We start from the raw sequence: 19,600 nt of genomic DNA, 5'->3' as shown, positions 1-19,600 counted from the left end.
GTGCAAGAAGTGACAAATTATTGTTTGACTGTAACTCCATCGCCACCGAGTCAGGACAGTCAGGCTGGCCATAGCAGGAGGACCAAAATGCAAGGCAGCACAAGTTAGCAGCCCAATAATAAAAGCGAAAGTCTGTTGCCTTGGTCTTTTGAAGATGAGTCATGTTCAAACGTGGTCGTTTACCCTGCCATAAGTATGAAGAAATAACTGAGTCGAGAAGTTGAAAAAAGGATCCAGGGATAAAGAGTGGTAAGGCCTGGAAAAGGTACAGAAATTTAGGTAGAATGGTCATTTTGACTGAGTTGATGCGACCCACAAGGCATTGACAGGGGTGACCACTGTGTTAGGATTTGTTTCGTTTGATTTAACAATGTGATAAGGTTCTCTTAGAATAGATCTTTGTGGTTCCTTGTCACGGATATGCCCAAATAGGAACATTTTTTGTTCTCAATTTTAAAAGGCAAACTTGTAAGGTCCAAGGCACGTGCTTCATTGTTGATGGGGAAGAGCTCACTTTTGTTGAGATTTAATTTATAGCCTGAGAGTTTACCGAACTGACTGAGCAGCGACAGAAAAGGGGGTAATGAGGCCGTTGGATAAGAGATGAAAAGCAACAGGTCGTCAGCAGAAAGTGAGACTTTATGCTCCATGTCACCTCTCCAGATACCAGATATATCCTTGCAAGAGTGGAGTGCTGTGGCAAGTGGTTCAACAGCAATGTCGAAAAGCATGGGACTGAGGGGGCACCCCTGACGGGTTCCACAATGTAAATTAAAGGGTCTTGACCATTGCAAGTTAGTACGAATTGAGGCTATGGGGTGCAAATAGAGTAGTTTAATCCATGAAGTAAAATTTGGACAAAAACCAAATCTGTTTAGCACAACAAATAGGTAGACCCATTCGACACGATTGAATACATTCTCTGCATCGAGAGAAACAACGCATTCGGGAAAATCTTCAGAGGCAGAGTAAATAATACTGAACAGTCGTCTTATATTGAAGTAGGACTGCCTGCCTTCAACAAAGCCGGTTTGGTCTTTGGATATGATTGTGAGAAGGGCAGTCTCCAACCTATGGGCTAGGACCTTGGCTAAAATCTTAGCGTCTGTATTTAAGAGGGAGATAGGCCTGTTGGAGGCGCATTCTGTCGGGACCTTTTTTAGCTATAAGAGTAATAAAGGCCTCAGTAAATGAAGGAGGGAGGGAACCTTGTCTGCAAGATTCTGAGAGAACTGAACATAACAATGGGAAAAGCAGCAAGGAGAATTCTAGAATTATTATGTTTAGCTTTGGAGCCTTTAAGTTGGTTGGCTAATAATTTGTCTGATTTGTCTCCATATATATAGAACATGGTTTTACTTTTCAAATGTGATTGTTCAATTGAATGAGTGGTGAGCAGGTCAAATTTGGTCTTGACTTCCAACCGCTTTTTGTAAAGATCTGGAGACTTCCGAGCATACTGTTTATCAATCTCTTTGATTTGGTGGGCAAGGTCTGATCGCTCCTTAAAGGATTTTCGCCTCACTTGAGCAGTGTAAGATATAATCTTTCCCCGGAGATAAGCCTTGAGGGAATTCCAGACAATTAGACTAGATATGTCTGAAGACATATTAGTAGTGAGGAAAAAAAAGGCTATTTCCATGAATTTAACAAAATTATTGTCTGACAGCAAAGAGTAAAAAGAGTATTCTCTGTCGCATGGATGTAAAAAGCGCCACACATCGCAGAAACCATAGTCAGAAAGAAAAGCCTGAATAAAACGGGCTGATCTGCTCGCTGTGCCAGGGTTTGTAGAGGATCGGTCCAAAACCGGGTCAAGCCAACAGTTAAAGTCACCACAGAGTATGAGAGAATATGTATTAAGATCTGGGAACAGTGAGAACACTCGTTCAAAAAAAACTACGTCATCCATATTAGGGGCGTAAACATTTGTAAGTACGAATAGTGTGTTGTTTAATTTGCCGGAGATAATCACATATCGACCAAACTTGTCAGAGATCACATTATGCAGTTCAAATGAAGCATCCTAACTGATAAGGATTGAAACTCCTCGGGCTTTGGCTTGAAATGAGGGGTGAAATCCCTGCCCCGACCATCCTGAAAGCAGACGGCCATTGTCTGAACTGCGAATATGGGTTTCTTGTAGAAATGCTATTTCTGTTTTAAGTTGTTATAGATGTGAAAAGACCTTTCTTCTTTTAAAGGGGTGGTTTAGACCCTTAACATTCCAGCTCACCAGCTTCAAATGTCTATTCATACCATTTGACAAGGAAGATTAGGATGTGAGCACAGTGACCTAGGCAAAAAACTTAAAAGAGATTGGGTGTGACTAGTACAAAGTGTTAGTTTCAAAGGAAATATTAAAAAGTTTCTGGCAGTGACATATCCCCCCAATCCACCCTCCCCGACCAAGACGGCTGCTAAAAAAAGAAGCAGCAAGCTCTTCGGAACAAACATTATACAATGACACATCTTCCTGTCTCACACTAAACTGACTATTGCTCCCGTATCATGAACATTTGTGAACTTAGTACCTCGAAAACAACATGAATACTTAAGAAAAAATCCCTTCTCAAAATAAGACTTTCAAGCCCTGATATGAGCTCTGAAGTATGATTATAAATAACTAGGGGTGACCCCGAATAGTCGATGATTCGGTGATTCGATTCGGAGAAGTCTGATTTGACTGCCAGTCTCGCCATCGAATCGGCGCAAAATGTGGTTATGAAACAAGGCCGTACCATTCTGACTATACGGGGGTGCTCACTGCTGCTGAACATCTTGATTTGACATAGAATGTATTTGTTTTCTAGTAATTCATGATATATAGCCTATTTTGATACAAACATCAGCCTAATTTCTGTTATTAAAAAACTGAAAATGACGCGTGCGTTTTATCAGTAGGCATAATCATTACTACGCCTGAATAAATCACCCAGTTGTTCGATCCAAATAAGCTGAGGTGAATAAGTGCGCTGCAGGACCATCAGAGCTGATTGATTTAAAGTTTTGATTTAAAGTTAAAGTTAAAGTCCCACTGATTGTTACACACCTGAGTGTGTGAAATTTGTTCTCCGCATTTGACCCATCCCCTGAGGGAGCGGTGAGCAGCAGCGGTGCCGCGCTCGGGAATCATGTGGTGATGATTTACGGTGGCGGAGCGCATAAACAAACACTTAGGAGGAGGTATGTGCTCTCAAATCAAACTTTTTTGAAGGATTATTCATTTACCTGAAGTGTCTTAAAATGAATTTCACCGCTGATTGTTTTCTTGATGGACTCTGATTTTTTATTTGGCTACTTTTTTTTCCGACGTGGCCAAACAATTGAGAGCGGTGAAGCACGGTCCGTGTGGATGAACTTGTATTAACCTGAGTTGATTAATGAAGTAACTTGAAGTCAGACAGAAGGAAAACTGTTTCTAAACCTTTTGATGATGTTTTGGGATGTTTATTTGTGAATGAAATGGCAAGTTCTGACGAGTCAGAAACGACTGCAGCGCGTCTGCGCTCATCTAGAGCATCATACCTTGATGAGGTGAAAGGAATAAAGATAAAGAAAAAATGATAACCCTTTTACTTTTATTATTATTACCTTATTATGCAAACTGAAGAATTAAATTTGTTTATTTGGGTGTTTTAGCTCTTTTCTCTGGAGTGGAAACTGACGCAAATGAGCTCATTAATCAATGAGGGGCAAAAAAAACATGATTCGACGATTAGTCGGCTAAAGGAAAAATCTGACAAATCAGATTCGACTATGAAAATTCTTAGTCGGGGACACCCCTACAAATAACATAGAGCAGGTACAAATTCCTGGCCTAAATAATGTAGAGTTGAAATTGTCAACTAAAATTATTACAGAGCTTGCAGGTAAAATGGAAAAACATTATCACACTGGCAGCTCTGACAATACTTTTAATGAACAAGCTCATGAGATATGTGATCGTTTCAACAGTAGGGGTTATCATGATTCAATGGTCCAAATCTGCTTTGATACAGCTAAAGATGTTGATAGGAGTGGTTTATTGGCCTCTAAACCTCCCTCTAGAAGGGACTCAAAATTGGTTCTAGCCGCCACCTTTTCTCCATTATCTTATGATATTAAGCAGGTTGTTTTGAAGCACTGGCACATTTTAGCCAGTGATCCTCTCATAGGACATTCTTTCCAAGCCCCGCCTATCTTTGCACATAAACGTGCCAAAAATATAAGAGACATTTTAGTCTAATCTGACTGTTCTTCGACATTTTCTTTCTCCTTCTAACCTTCCTGGGGGCAATTTTCCTTGTTTTAATTGTGCCCAATGTAGTGCCATGATTAAAGGGAACATTTTTCTACATCCCCATACGGGCAAAAAGTTCTGCATAACAAACAGAATTACCTGCAAAAGCAAATATGTAGTGTATCTTCTTAAATGTCCATGTGGACTGTGTTATGTTGGTAAAACTAAGCGTGAATTGAAAACAAGGATTTCTGAGCACAAATGCAGTATCAGAAACAGAGATGAGAAATCCCCAGTGGCCAGACATTTTAATTCTGTTGGCCGTGATGTCTGCACACTCAAATTTCAGGGGATTGATATGATCCAGCCCCTTAGAAGAGGTGGGAATAGAGACAAACTGTTACTGCAAAGAGAAGCTAAATGGACACATATCTTACAAACAGAGAGTCCTCGAGTTTTAAATGAAGAACTTCTTTTGAGTTGTTTCCTTTGACTGGTTTCTGTAAAATTGTCTTACACGTAAGGATGAGATTTCCTGTTGTCTTTTTTGACCATTAGACTACTTTATGATATATTGTCCCTTTTTATTAGGCCTTCTTTTTTGATACATTTATATTCAGTGTCTTTATACATTTTATAGAGGCTCTACTAATCCTTGAAGCCCCTTTATTCCCCTTTTGAATGTAAATGTCTCCCTCTTATTGTCTCTTCAGAGACTTTTTTCACCTAAATTAATAATTTTTCTGTCCCCTCTACTATTTACAGTAGGCTACTCAATATTATACTATTTTTTACTAGAGCCCTGTAATCATTTTTAAACTTTTTCTAACTAGTTTTGATATTGGTGTAGATTCTTTGTAATAGGTTCAGACTATTTTTCTGGGGTTCTTTTAGTCCCCAGTAGAGTTATATCCAGTGACTTAAAAGCCTATTTTCAGTCTCTTTTCTGTTACCTTAATTCTCCCCTGATTATTGTCTAACATTTTTCTCATTCAACTAGTCTGAAGCTTAATATTTTTGATGTTCTTATATGTCTCAATGTATTTGAATATTTCTGTTTGCATGTATTGATTCTTGTGCATCAGACTTTGCATCAGACTTGGGGGCTGTCCACACCAACGCGGGTATTTATAGAACCGTGACTCTTTGCTCACGGTTTGGCCTTTCATCCACGCGTAACCGCAGTTTTGGGCCCCTGTAACCGGAGTTATTTGTAACCGGAGTCCAGGGTGAACTTTTTGGAAAAGTCCGGTGTCAGCAGTTATGTGTGGACAGGATAACCGCAGTTATTTTGTCTCATCTCCATTGTATGACGTCACAGTGTGCGACGTAAACAGAAAACAGCTGTGTTATTACCCGATCCAGTGTGTGCGAGAGACGATTTGAGGATGGACCTAAACAAAATACCGCTGCTATTTAGCAGCATATCAGCACTTTGTGGCTGTATCATACAACTAACGCTACTCAACCACATCCAGCAACAGAGGCGCAAGAGTGTGCTATTATGGAGACTGCTCCTACTGCATAATAGTATGCTTGTTGTTGTTTTTCCGGTAATGACGTTTTACTGCCTTCTGATTGGCCACAATGGCCTTACAGTTAGGAGTTATATTGCCACCTACTGCTTTGGCATGTGTATTACATTGCTTGACAGTGGAATTTGCGGTGTCATGTGGACGGAGGTATTTTTATTACACTGCTCGTATGGACGCAGATTTTTTAAAAACTGGAGGCCAAAAAAGTTCGGTTTTAAAAATACCCGTGCTTGTGTGGACTAGGCCTTGGCAGTTGTCTTGTGTCAGCCTGTCTGCTGCAGCTGCTACACATATGGTGGCTATTGCCTCTAATTACACCTTGCATTGTGATTGGTGCTATATATATATATATATATATATATATATATATATATATATATATATATATGTGTGTGTGTGTGTGTGTATATATATATATATATATATATATATATATATATATATANATATATAGTATTCAGTGTCTTTGTCTCTGTTTGATACACTGAAGAAGGCTTAGGCCGAAACGCGTTTGTCATTTTGTTTGGCCGTGTGTTGTCCTATTAAAACATAGATTTTGATTCTAGTCTTTTGTGAGTGCTGTTGCCTACTAGTTTCTTTGGAAATCCCTCTGCAACTTGCACCCATCACGATTTGAAATATTGGAGTTGTGTGTCCTCCTTTCTTCAACATATATATATTGTAACTGTATTAAACCGTTTGGTACAAGTCGGTATGGTACGCAGTACGAACTGAACAATATGTTTGATTTATTAATTAATTACATGTGGAAAATTAAAATCTACAGCTTAAACTGTGTCTAATGTAATGTTCTCAGAGCCACGGTGCTCAACAAGGCAGCCCACAGGACAGAACAGGCAACATGCTGTCTGCCCCTCCCACCCCCAAACTAGAACATTCTACTCCAGTAAGACAAACTGGGAGGCAGCTATGCTAAGCTAGCTCATTGCAAGATGATTGGTAACGCCATTATCAAACCAGAAATAGAACATTCTCTGATAACCTACAGGTCTGGTGTTTGGAGCCACTTCAGTTTTGCTGTGAATTACGAGTGCTATGGAGAGAGATAGAGTGGTGGATAAAAACATACTGAGCGGAAGAACAAGCCACTGCACAGCTACAGACTCTTCTTATCAGCTTACCATGCAGCACAGTAACATACACGACCCCCAAGCTGAAGCACGAGTTGCTGTGCAGCAACAGACTGTGACTGTTTATTTATGTATTTATGAGTGAAAGAGCTCATGGAGTTTGTGGGATGTAGCAAACTCACCTCCAACACAGTGGGCAAAGGAAACAACACTGATGTGCTTTAATGTCAGTAGTAACGTAGTTTTTATATAGTGGGACAGCTGAACGGTCTAAAATCTCAAAAATGTCTACGTTTTTGATATATGTACATGTATAATATGCAGTGCAGTTGTGCAAATGGTAATGGAACAGATATGTGATGATTAATGTAGCAGGTTGCATTATATACATGAAGTATATTGATAGATTAGGGGTGGGCGATATATCGAATATTCCAAGTGGGATGTGTATAGATTGTTGTTTTGTTTTTTTAAACCACTGGCATGAGACACATTCTGTGTTTTCGTTCTTTGGCTCTCTTCTGGCTCTTTTCCCCTCACAGATACACACACGAAAAGAATGTCTCACAAACATGATAAGTCACACACACACACACTCCTCTGTCTGTCCAGATCACTTTCTCTTGAGTGATAGTGTGAACAGGTTAGGCATGTTTCTCATTTTTATGGCTCCAGGCTACTATTTAGTCGCATTTTGTGGCCATGGAGCATCACTTTAATTATACCAGTACTTCAGTTAACTTCATTATAAGTGTTTTATTTGACTTTATTATAGCAGTACTTTATTTACCTTTATTGTACCTGTAATGAATGAATTTTTTTAGTGGTACAGTAGTTGAGAGGAGATATCAAAATATAGAGATATATATTGTGTATCATGATATATCCTGAATATATGGCAATGTTATTTTTAAGCCATATTGCCCAGCCATATAATAAATATATGAATATTAGTCTGTCAGAAAGCACTGATAATTTTATTTCGTAAAATGTCCCACTCACTACATAAAATGTTTATAATTCTCAAATATCAATATTGGCATCTGCTTCTAAAACGCTTTATTGTTCAGCTCTAATATTACAGTTTAGTAAACCATACAGTGTATGAATAAGCTTAACCTCTTTCATTAAGTCAGAAGTCAGAATCAGGTTCAGTCAGTCTAGCATTTACAGATCAGGCTTTTTACATTACAAGTGTGTGTTTTCCTTTGTAGCCTGAGGAGAAGAGTAAATTTGATGGGATCTTTGAGAGTTTGGCTCCAGTCAATGGCCTGCTGTCAGGGGAGAAGGTAAAACCAGTCCTAATCAACTCCAAGCTACCTCTGGATGTCCTTGGGAAGGTAATGACATCAATTTTAGTTTCTTCAATTAGGTCTTAAATTAGGCTTGTTGGTTCCAAAAATTGAAGATTGAAGTACTCAAGCAAGAATTTAAATATATTTTGTTTCCCCCCAAATACGAAGTAGCCAGAATGTCATTATGGCTGGTAGAACTTTTATATTTAGCAGTGAATTGTCAAAGAATGTTCATGCTTTTTCTGAAGTGGATTTATGGTAATGAAATAAAATCTGTGATTGTTAATCACTCCTGAAATTAAACTGTAAAGCCTTATCTTGTTTATTTCTTGCTGTTAGGTTTGGGACCTGAGTGACATCGATAAAGATGGCCATCTGGACAAAGATGAGTTTGCAGTCGTGAGTATTATCTTCTTCATTACTACCGTATGTAGGTTTGATTAACGATAGTCCGACATAATTGTGGAAAAAATAAACACTCAGTTGCCACTTTATCCGGTACAACATTCCAATACTGGGTAGGATCCCTTGACCCCAGAAGAGCCCAAATTGTTTGTGGCATGGATTCAACAAGGTTCTTGAAACATTCCTGGAGATTCTGCTCCATGTTGTATGATGGCATCACACAGTTGCTGTGGATTTGTCAGCTGCACAATCCACATCCCAAAGGTGTTCTGTTGTGTTATCATCAGGTGATCGTGGAGGCCATTGGAGTAAACTGAACTAATTTCTATGTTGATGGAGTAAGTAAATATTCCACCACCATTCCCCACCCCCAAGGAGGCTATGTCATCAAATCCAGCCAGAGAACTGTTGTCAGTGATCCTTTGTGCATGATTTGCTGGAATTGAAGGTGGGGCCTCTTCAGTGACGCACACCTGGGCACCCGCTAGCCTGTTCCAATGAGTGTTCACTGAGTGCTAGGAGGGAGTTCTTGCCTAGCTTCTATAGACCCTGTCTTTTTTTTATACTTATACAAACATATAGATCAATATAGGGATAGGGAAATCAGATTTCCAGGATACTGCAATGCACTTCTTTGCCACACAAAGAGCAATTTCCACGAATTTAAGTTGCGCATTATTTAGAGAACCATGGATACTTCGAAAATTCCCCCATAGACGAAGTTCAGGGTCCAGTGGAATGTTAGCTCCTGTGATCCTGGTTAAAGTGGAGCAGATGTCACACCAGAAAGGCCTAACTTTTGTACACAGCCAGGTCCAGTGCAAAAAGGAACCAACTTCAATAGTACATCTGAAGCACATTTCTGATAGGTTAGATTTAAATGAATGTAATTTTTCTGGGGTAATGTATAATTGGTGCAGAATATTATAATTAATCAATCTATATCGGGCGTTAATAGCGGCTGTTAGGCTGTTCCGACATAGATCTGTCCAAAGTTGTTCGTCAATTGTAATATTAAGATCTGATTCCCATTTCGTTCTGGATTTATGCAGACCTGGTTTTGGGCCTTCATTCAGCAAGAGGCAGTACATTTTAGAAATTAATTTATAAACATCCCCCTTATGAACCAGTCTCTCAACATCATTCATTGCATCCAAGAGGGGGTATCACTGCCCTCAAAAAAGGATGAGATAAATCTAATTTTGAGCTGCCAAGTAATAGTTTTTAAAACTGGGAAGTCTAAGTCCTCCTGATCCATAGTCCCATGTTAACTTTCCTATTGATGTCCGGGGTGCTTTACAGTTCCATATGAATTGTCTTACATATTTGTTGAGAGTTTTAAAGAAGGATTGTGGTAGTGAAATGGATAGGGATTGAAACAAATAGTGTAGTCTTGGTTGTACATTCATTTTAATACAATTAACTCTGCCAATCAAAGTGAGAGGCAGGCCCATCCACCTACGTAAATCATCTTCAATCTTACAGAGCAATGGGAGGTAATTCAATTTGTACAGGTTTTTAAGGTTGTTGTCGACAATTATTCCAAGATATTTTATACCATTCGAAGGCCATCTAAAGCTAGCATGCTGGAGTTCAGAATGATCAAAGTTCGTCAGTGGGATAATTTCAATTTTATCCAAGTTCACTTTATAACCTGAAATACTACCATAGGTATTTAATATAGTTTGTAATTTGGAAAGGGAATTGTCAGGGTCTTTTAAATACAAAATAACATCATCCACCAGGAGATTAATTTTATGAACTGATGGGCCCACCTGAAAGCCCTTTATGCCAGGATCCTGTCTAATTGCTTCAGCTAAAGGCTCAATTGCTAAGACGAAAAGTGCTGGAGCCAAAGGATATCCCTGTCAACTCGATCTACTTAAAGGGAGTGTAGACGAAATCTGTCCATCGGTGCTAATTTTTGCCTGGGGTTTATGGTAGAGAGTTTTAACCCAATTAATAAATGATGGGCCAAACCCAAACTTGGTCAGCACTTTAAATAGAAACAGCCTTTTCAGCATCCAACGCAACTGCTATACTAGGCTCCATTTCAGATTTTGTTAAATGAATAATATTGAAGAGCCTACATAAGCTGTTAGCTGAGGAGTGCTTTGAAATAAAACCACACTGGTCTGAGTTTATTAGTTGTGGTAGGTATTGGCCAAGTCTGTTAGCCAGGGCCTTGGAGATCAATTTGTAATCTGTATTTAACAATGAAATTGGCTGATATGAAAAGCATTTTAATGGGTCTCTATTTTTTTTAAATTTTTTTTTATAAATCACAGTAATTATGGCAGTAGAGAATGATTCGGGGAGTGTTTGAGTCTTAGAGGCTAAGTTAATGACGTCCATTAGAAGCGGGAGGAGTAAATCCTTAAATTCCCTTTAAAATTCGGGAGGAAACCCATCCTCTCCTGGCGATTTATTTGCTTGTAATGAGCTCAGGGCCTTCTCAATTTCTTTTTGTGTAAAGGGCAGATCGAGACTATTTTGGTCTTCTTGGCCAAGTTTGGTCAGTTCAACCATGGACAAAAACTCAGCAGTCTTACTCAGGTTTTCTGGTGGTTCTGATGTATATAAGTGTGAATAGTACTGTTTGAATGTATCATTGATTTCTGTTGGGTTATATGATACAGAGCCTGTTTCAGTTTGAATCGAATTAATTGTTCCAGAGCTTTCTTCTTTTCTTAGTTGCCAAGATAGGATTTGTGTGCCTTCTCTTCCAATTCACAGTATCTTTGTTTGGTTCTTAAAATATTTTCTTTCAATTTTATAAGTATGTAATGTATTGTATTTGATCTTTTTATTTACTAACAACTGGTATACTTCCTTAGATTTTGATTGTTGAAACTCCTTTTCCAGTTTCAAAATGTATGTATTCTATTTCTGCCATGTATTTCTTTTAAATACCTTTAGTATAAGATATTATTTGTCCCCTTAAAAAGGCTTTAAGTGTGTTCCATAATATAAAACTATTGGGAGAGGAGGCACAGTTAGTCTCACAGAACAACTTAATTTGATCTCTTATGAATTTGCAGAAGTCTGGTTTTTGAAGGAGGGTAGGGTTGAGATGCCATCTATACAAATAAGTAGCTTTTTCTGGCATAGAAATGGAAAGGGTCAGAGGTGATCTGACAGTGTTCTAGATAAGTACTCAGATTCTACCGCTCTGTGAACCAACTGTGTTGACAATAGAAAAAGATCAATCCGAGTAAAGGAGTTGTGGCGACCAGAATAAAAGGAGTAATCCCGCGTTTCAGGGTGCATTTGTCTCCACACATCTGTTAAGTTTAATTCTTTCATGAAGTATATGGTGATTATGGTGGCTTTAGTTCTGGAAACCGACAGAGTTGACTTATCTAGGAGAGGATCCGGGCAAAAATTAAAGTCACCCCCTGTGAGAATATTTTGCTGTCCTCCTGAAACCTTCAAGAATATGTCTTGAATAAATAAATTATTATCATAATTGGGTGTGTATAAATTTAAGAGGGTCCAGGGTTCTGAATAAATCTGACAATTCACTAAAACATATCTCCCCAATGTATCAACAATGGTTTCTCCAGTTGTCACAGAGGTGTTCTTATTTATTAAGACAACCACTCCCCTGGCTTTAGAGTTAAAGGATGATGATATTACCTGTCCAATCCAGTCCCTTCTCAATTTCTTAAGCTCCAGCAGTGTCAGGTAGGTTTCTTGTATAAAGGCAATATCTATTTGCAGTTTTTTAAAAATGTGTTAGGACCCTCTTCCGTTTGACCGGTCCGTTTAATCCATTTACATTAAAGCTCACAAATTTCTCTATTCTGTGCATCAACAGCAAATGTTTTTACAAAGATATGACCCCATTCATGTGATAGATGTGTCCCAAACAACCAAGTAGAAAAAACTAAAGCACTGACCATATACAAAACTACGAAGAAACAAAACGGAAAAAGAAAAAGGACGTTCCCACCCCCCCACCTAAGTGCCTGCTCTTGAACACTGAACTTTCAGCACCATTTACCCTATCAAACTGGGATGTGCACTTTGCACCTAACATACTAAACATGTCAACATCGTGGCTGTCCAGGGCTCTATCTGAAAACATAGACTGGTGATTGCAATTATCCATTTTGAGTGGGAAAAATAAACAAATGCTGATTACACCCATTTCAAAGAAAAAAGGAGAATGCAGTAGCTTTAACTCAGTCGGTTTAGTCTGCAATCAATCTCAGTTAAATGCAAATAAATGTAAATCTTAACCTACTGCCGTGACTTAAATTATTCAGAGTGTCTTTAACATATCAGGACTGACGACAGTATTAAACTGGTGTGTGGTAGTCTTACAGACTGTGGCTAGTTCTCCGGTTTTCATCCGATCTGTCAGTCACCTGAGGACTCAAGCAGGAACGTCGCTGCTTCCTTTGGTGTTTTGAATAGTCTCCTCTTCCCGTCGGGGAGCGTAATCCTCAGTGTTGCAGGATGGAGCAATGCAAACAGGATTTTCCTTGATCTGAGTTCCCTTTTGACTTGATCGTATTCCTTCCTCCGCTTCATTAAGGTGGTGCTCAGGTCGGGAAAAAACATTACTGATTTGCCTTCATAGGTGATGGGACCCTTTTCCCTGGATAGCTGTGAGGCAATGCGAAGGATTCTGTCCTCGTCCTGGTACTTGAGTAGGCGAATCAAAATGGGTCTCGGCCTCTGGTCATCAGGTGGACGGGGTGCCAGAGCACGGTGTGCCCGCTCGATTATCAGTGGCTCCGTGAAGTGTCTCGGTCCCAGGGTGGCCAGTAACCAGTTGACAAAAAGTTGACAGGATCATTCCCCTCACAGCCTTCTCGTAGATTGATAGCTCTGGTTCTTCTTCAGCTCTGGTTCTTCAACTGGTTTGGTTCAGGCTCCTTGGAGACTTCCACCAGTTTTGAGAGGAACCACTGTAATCGAAGATGCGTCATCAATTTAGGGCGTTGCACAATGCACTATTGAAGTAAACAGTAGTAACAAGATGGCGGATAACATTGATTACCTGCAAACTGTTGTCCTGTTATTACAGATATTTGTTTTATCCAAAAAGCAAAAAGCAGCATAACACTAATGTAATGCATAGTTATTATGAGTCTCTGTCATGTTCCTGTCTGCTTGAACCAGTTTGGCCATTCTCCTCTGATGTCTGTCATTAACACAGAACTGCTGCTCACTGAAAGTTTTTTTTTGTTTGTTTTTCTCACTCTTCCCTGTAAACTCTTTGGAGGTTGGCAGTTTCTGAGATACTCAAACCACCCTGTTTGGCACCATTAGTCATTCAGTGGTTAAAGTCACATATTTCTTCCCCATTCTGATGTTTGAGCTGAACAGCTGAACCTCTTGAGCATGTGTTGATTAGATATTTATTTTAACTAGTTGGTGTACAAGTGTACCTAACAAAGTGGCCACTGAGTGTGATATATCAGTCACAAGGCATATAATCAGTATTAGCACTTGGTTTGGGACAAAATTAGTTTTCTAAAAGATTTATTTGCAGCCACTAAGTATGAATTAACAGCAGGATGTGTTCCCCTAGGCTATGCACCTGGTGTACCGGGCCCTGGAGAAGGAGCCTGTTCCTGCGCTCCTCCCCTCTGCCCTCGTTCCTCCATCTAAGAGGAAGAAGAGTCTAGGCTCAGTGGCCAGCTCTGCGCCAGGGCTACCTGCAAGCCCTCCACCACCAAAAGACTCACTACGCTCAACACCGTCCCACGGCAGCATGAACTCACTCAACAGCACTGGTAGCCTGTCACCCAAACACACACTCAAGTCTGGACAGGTAATAATACATTACTATACACACATACTACATACACCTTAATCAGTAATCACACAATTATCCATAACTAGAAATTAGGCTGGATCCAAAACTGTGTTTTAATGACTTGACACAATATGAAATATATTAGATATTTTACGTAACTGTCGGTGGCTACGTGGATAGAGCAAGCACCCCATGTTCAAAAGCATTGTCTTTGCTGCAGCGGCCGCAGGTTTGGTTCCAGCCTGCAGCCCCCTGCTGCGTGTCGTTCCCTCTCTCTCTCCCCCCTTCACACTACACTGTCCTGTCCATTAAAGGCAAAAAAGCTCCCCCCCCCCAAAAAAAAAAAAAAAAACCTTTAATGGAAAGCTTTTATACAAAAAAGTCATTTTTGCCGGAACTGCCAATATATCCACACAGTAGTGCATGAAACAAATAGTCTGTGAAAAAAAACATTTTCCTCAGGCTCTGCGAAGTACTTCTAATGGACTCTAAAAATGATAATGTTTGCTCCAGCAAGTGGGCAGTGCTTCGTTTTGGTTCAACTGTTTCAACATGGCAGCTGGGTAACAAATGTTCTCATTTTACAGCTAAACAGTACAGAAAAATTTGTTTCTAACTTTTGAGGTGAGAAATAGGCAATGCAGTAACAGAATCTTGATTCATATTTGATCAGCGCATCCTAATTTGACAGCTTGACCACAGTTCATGGCAGTGATTGACAGCTGTATTACAAATTCCTCGGCTCCAATTGGTTGTTTTCATTCGCATGCAGGAGATTCTTGCAAATGCCATTAAAGGTACTGTGAGGAGACAAAGGAAAATTATTATTTTTCACAGACTTATCTGTCTCATGTCCTGCTGTTTGGATATAGTGACAGCTTCAGCAAATGTGAGTAAAAGTTATTTTTATAAAAGTCACTAACTACAGTGTTAAATGTTTATTGAATAGGTAAAGATGGGTGATAAATTAAAGGAAAAACCAACATGAAGTGTCTTAGACACATTAGTCAGGCCATCACGAGCCTCCAGAACAGCAGTCAGTCAGTGCGCCTTTACAAGTCATTGAAACTCTATTGGAGAAATGAAGACCATTCCTCCATAAGAAGACCATGACAGGGAAGATGGAACCACAACATGCAGACCGCTGAAGTTTGTGTCACAGGCACAGCTTCGGTCATGTTTCAGAGCTGTTATACCCCTAGTGTGAAACTGGGTTGAGATCTGGTGACTGTAAAGGCCATAGGATTTTGTTTATGTCATATGTCATCATATGGCATTAATATGCTTCTCCACTCTCTTATTCAGGATTTTCCTTTAATTTGTCCCCCATCTGTATCTGACACGTAGAAATAACAGCGGTAGCCTACTAAATCTGATCCACCTTATTTCTCTAGAAACGAGTTACTTGATTAAAATAATGGTTCACCAATTATGATTATTATAAAGTACAATTATTGATGTGATATGAATGAAATATTAACTGTGAGAAAGCAACTCCTGAACTGACACAATCTGTTAGAGAGAAGAAGTACCCCTCTGTTGGTACATTGGTAGTTGTTGGAATTACAGAAACAATTACAGTGGTATGACAACATGGAGGGTTCTGCCCTCAAAAACCATCTTTGATGAGTACACACAGCAGCATGCAGAGATCACACAAACATGACCACAGCTGGTTATTCACTAAATTATCATTGATTAGTGATTAGATGTTAAGTTAAAATAACCAATATAACACCTGATGTGTTGTCAAAGTCCATTAACACTTGCCCATGTGCTGAGTGTCATTCATCTTAATTTGAACTTTTCTCTCAACAACTTAATCGAATGTTTCTGTAGTGATATCAATGCTTATATACAACCCTGATTGCTAAAAAGTTGGGATAAAAATATGCAATGATTTGCAAATCTTTTTTGGCCTACATTTAATTGAATACAATACAGAGAAAAGATATTTCATGTTCAAACTGATGAACTTTATTTTTTTTTTAAAAATATACACTCATTCTGAAATTTGATGCCTGCAACACATTCTAAAGAAGTTGGGACAGGAACAACAGAAGACTGAGAAAAAACACCTGGAACATTCCACAGGTAAACAGGTTAATTGGTAACAGGTGATAGTATCATTATGGGTTATGACATCCTTGAAAGGCTCAATTGGTCATAAGCAAATTGACTCAGTGTCCCCCCCCGCCCCTCATTTCTGTCTCTACATGGTCGCGTGTTTACAATTCTCCTCTGCTCTCTGTATCGTGCACGGCGGAGTTCTGCACAGATGCACACACACAGACACATGCGCACACACACAGACACAAGTGAGCAAACTAGAGCTCGGGACGCATTTTCCTGACTGAACCCGACCCGAGTCCAAGACAATTATAACTGAGCTCGGCTCGAACCCGCAACACGGCACTGTACACACACTCGGTGGGGTGTTGCGTTCAGGTGTTGTCACATAAATAATGGATAACACTTGAATAGGTCATAGCAGCATGTCAAGTGGGCCTGAGCAAAATTTTTGATTTGTTAACTGATCCAACAGGGTGTCTTTGTAGTAAAAGAATGCAGGTACTGGACTGACCTGCCTGCAGTCCAGTCTTGTCTCCTATTGAAAATGTACATTTTGATGCACAAAATATGACAACAGAGACCCCTGACTGTTGAGCAACTGAAGTCATATATCAAGCAATAATGGGAAAGAATTTCACTTTCAAAACTTCAACAGCTAGTGTCCTCAGTTCCCAAACATTTACTGAGTGTTGTTAAAAGAAATGATGATGTCACACAGTGGTAAACATGCCCCTGTCCCAACTTTTTATAAACATGTTGAAGGCATTAACTTCAGTATGAGTTTATATTTACAAAAAAATAATAAAGTGTATCAGTTTGAACATGACAAACCTTGTCTTTGTACTGTATTCAATTGAATACAGGTCAAAAAAGATTTGCAAATCATTGCATTCTGTTTCTATTTATGTTCAACACAGAGCCCCAACTTTTTAGAATCAGGGTTGTACTGAATAGGGGTGTAACTGTACAATTCTGTATGGCAGAAAAAAACCCAGATGCAAAAGGATACATTTCATTTATTTTGTACAGACAATGGTGCAAGTGTCAAAGACTGAGGGATCGGACCACTGGCTACTTTGGTAAACTAAAATAAAGGACTTTTCAGACACTTGTGTATTACACTGTACGAACACTGAACAAACACTTTCCCAAAAGGCAACAGGTCACAACAGGCTATAGAACTGATAAGCATCTCTTATGGTACTTAAGCTGAAGTGGAGTGTTTCAGATAGTTAAAAACTGTTAGTTGTCACGGTTAGTTATTAACTGTGTACTTTACCTTAGGCTATTGCTGGTTAACATGCATGTAGTGCTTTGGCTCACACAGTGCAGTAGTGTTGGCAGTAGCATGACAGCACATGTGATGGGAGAATGCACTTAGGATGCAGAGGGTTGTAATTTAAGTAAATTCCTTTTAAATTGGATGGTGGCAAAGTATATGTACGTGTGATGGAGGAGTGTGCTGCTGAATGCAGTGCATGGTTACAATTCAATTAAATGGGCATACTTCAATTCAAAACATGCCATAAAACTTAGTATGGCTGTTTCATGTGTATTTCCCCCCAAACAAGTTCATTGCCAAAAGATCTGCTTTTTTATATTGAAATTTTGCACAAAAAAAAAAAAAAAAAAATAAATCCAACATTCCTGAGCTTAACTTCCTTTGCCAATTTTATACTTGATTACTTAGTTTTACTGATTAATGCTTATTGTTACAAAAAGACATTGAATGGGGAAATTAGCTAGGGGTTTTTACAGTAGCATTCCCCAAGCCTTATTGACTTCCAGAGTAAAAAAATGTCTTACATTTGTTAAACATGTCCTGAAAAATGATTTCTTAAAGAGTGGAAGCTCTCTAGGACTTTTAGTAAGGTTAATTACTCTGAGGTTTTATAACATATGCATCTCCTTTACCTCTATCTCAGCATTCAGTGAACTGGGTGGTCTCAGTGTCAGACCGCAGTCGCTATGACGACATCTTCCTGAAGACTGATGCTGATCTGGACGGTTTTGTCAGTGGACATGAAGTAAAGGAGATCTTCATGCAGTCTGGACTTACTCAGAATGTCCTCGCCCATATATGGTAGGTGCTCAGACAGTCTTTCACTCATGTTTCATGCTTCACAGTTAATATATGATAGGTTTTATTTCTTGGCTAGGCTTATTATTGGCTTGGTAACAATCAATAAGAAAGTCGGTCTTAATTTTAAGTTCTTAAGTTGTAACTAATGGCTTTATTAATGCGTAATAAATTGAAGATCAGTTATAAACCAATAATTAAAACACATTTGTACTCACCAGGTTTGGTGATCATGCTGTTCTTAACATTAGTAATCTATTAGTGCAGTTAATAAATAGATTTTTCACTTTTCAACCAGTTTTGTATGAAAATAATGATGGTAAGTATGTGTACATAAACTGTGGTAAACCTCCCATTATCTAACCAGTGCCCAGATACCCTGTGATTGCAGGAGTTTGAGAACAAGAAGTGGGTGCCATACTGTTACATGCACAGTGAAAATGGAGGCTGAAACATGTTTCTTGCCAACCAGCCGCCATTGTTTCAAACAGACGTGTTTGCATTACATCACCCACCAGCGGAAGCATTTATTGGTCTGGTGCTGCACAATGCATCCTTGTATATTTTCTCCCTCTTGAGTCAAGGCATCTTTTTTCTCTGTTGTCTCTGGTTCTGTAGCACCAGTTTCAAAAGTATTTACATATTTCTACTGTAGAGAAGGTTGACTTATTAGACAGCGGTACCATTAGCTTTACCAGTATTTACTGTATATACACTGAACAAAAATATAAACGCAACACTTTTGTTTTTGCTCCCATTTTTCATGAGCTAAACTCAAAGATCTAAACATTTTCTATATACACACAAAACACCATTTCTTACAAATATTGTTCACAAATCTGTCTAAATCTGTGTTAGTGATGTCAACATTGTAGATCAAGTGGCCCATGGTGGCCGTGGGGTTATGGTATGGGCAGGCGTATGTTATGGACAACGAACATAGGTGCATTTTATTGATGGCATTTTGAATGCACAGAGATATCGTGACGAGATCCTGAGGCCCATTGTTGTGCCATTCATCCACGACCATCACCTCATGTTGCAGCATGATAATGCATGGCCCCATGTTGCAAGGATCTATACACAATTCCTGGAAGCTGAAAACATCCCAGTTCTTGCATGGCCA

General features: G+C 39.2%; 1 protein-coding gene across 5 annotated transcripts in view; it reads left to right on the top strand.

Moving 5' to 3' along the window:
- The window catches only part of LOC126397128 (epidermal growth factor receptor substrate 15-like 1), a 122,348-nt gene that overhangs the window by 23,476 nt on the left and 79,272 nt on the right, over nt 1-19,600 (top strand). For all 5 annotated transcript variants that reach the window (XM_050055666.1, XM_050055668.1, XM_050055665.1 and 2 more), the window contains exons 7-10: nt 8,063-8,188; nt 8,483-8,542; nt 14,094-14,336; nt 18,320-18,477. In XM_050055666.1, the coding sequence (XP_049911623.1) occupies nt 8,063-8,188; nt 8,483-8,542; nt 14,094-14,336; nt 18,320-18,477 (587 nt within the window). The remainder of the gene's footprint in view (nt 1-8,062; nt 8,189-8,482; nt 8,543-14,093; nt 14,337-18,319; nt 18,478-19,600) is intronic.

The sequence above is a fragment of the Epinephelus moara genome, chromosome 10 (genome assembly GCF_006386435.1).
Source record: "Epinephelus moara isolate mb chromosome 10, YSFRI_EMoa_1.0, whole genome shotgun sequence".
Lineage (NCBI taxonomy): Eukaryota > Metazoa > Chordata > Actinopteri > Perciformes > Serranidae > Epinephelus > Epinephelus moara.
The sequence above is the reverse complement of the archived record's forward strand: the minus strand, read 5'-3'. Positions and strand labels throughout refer to the sequence as shown.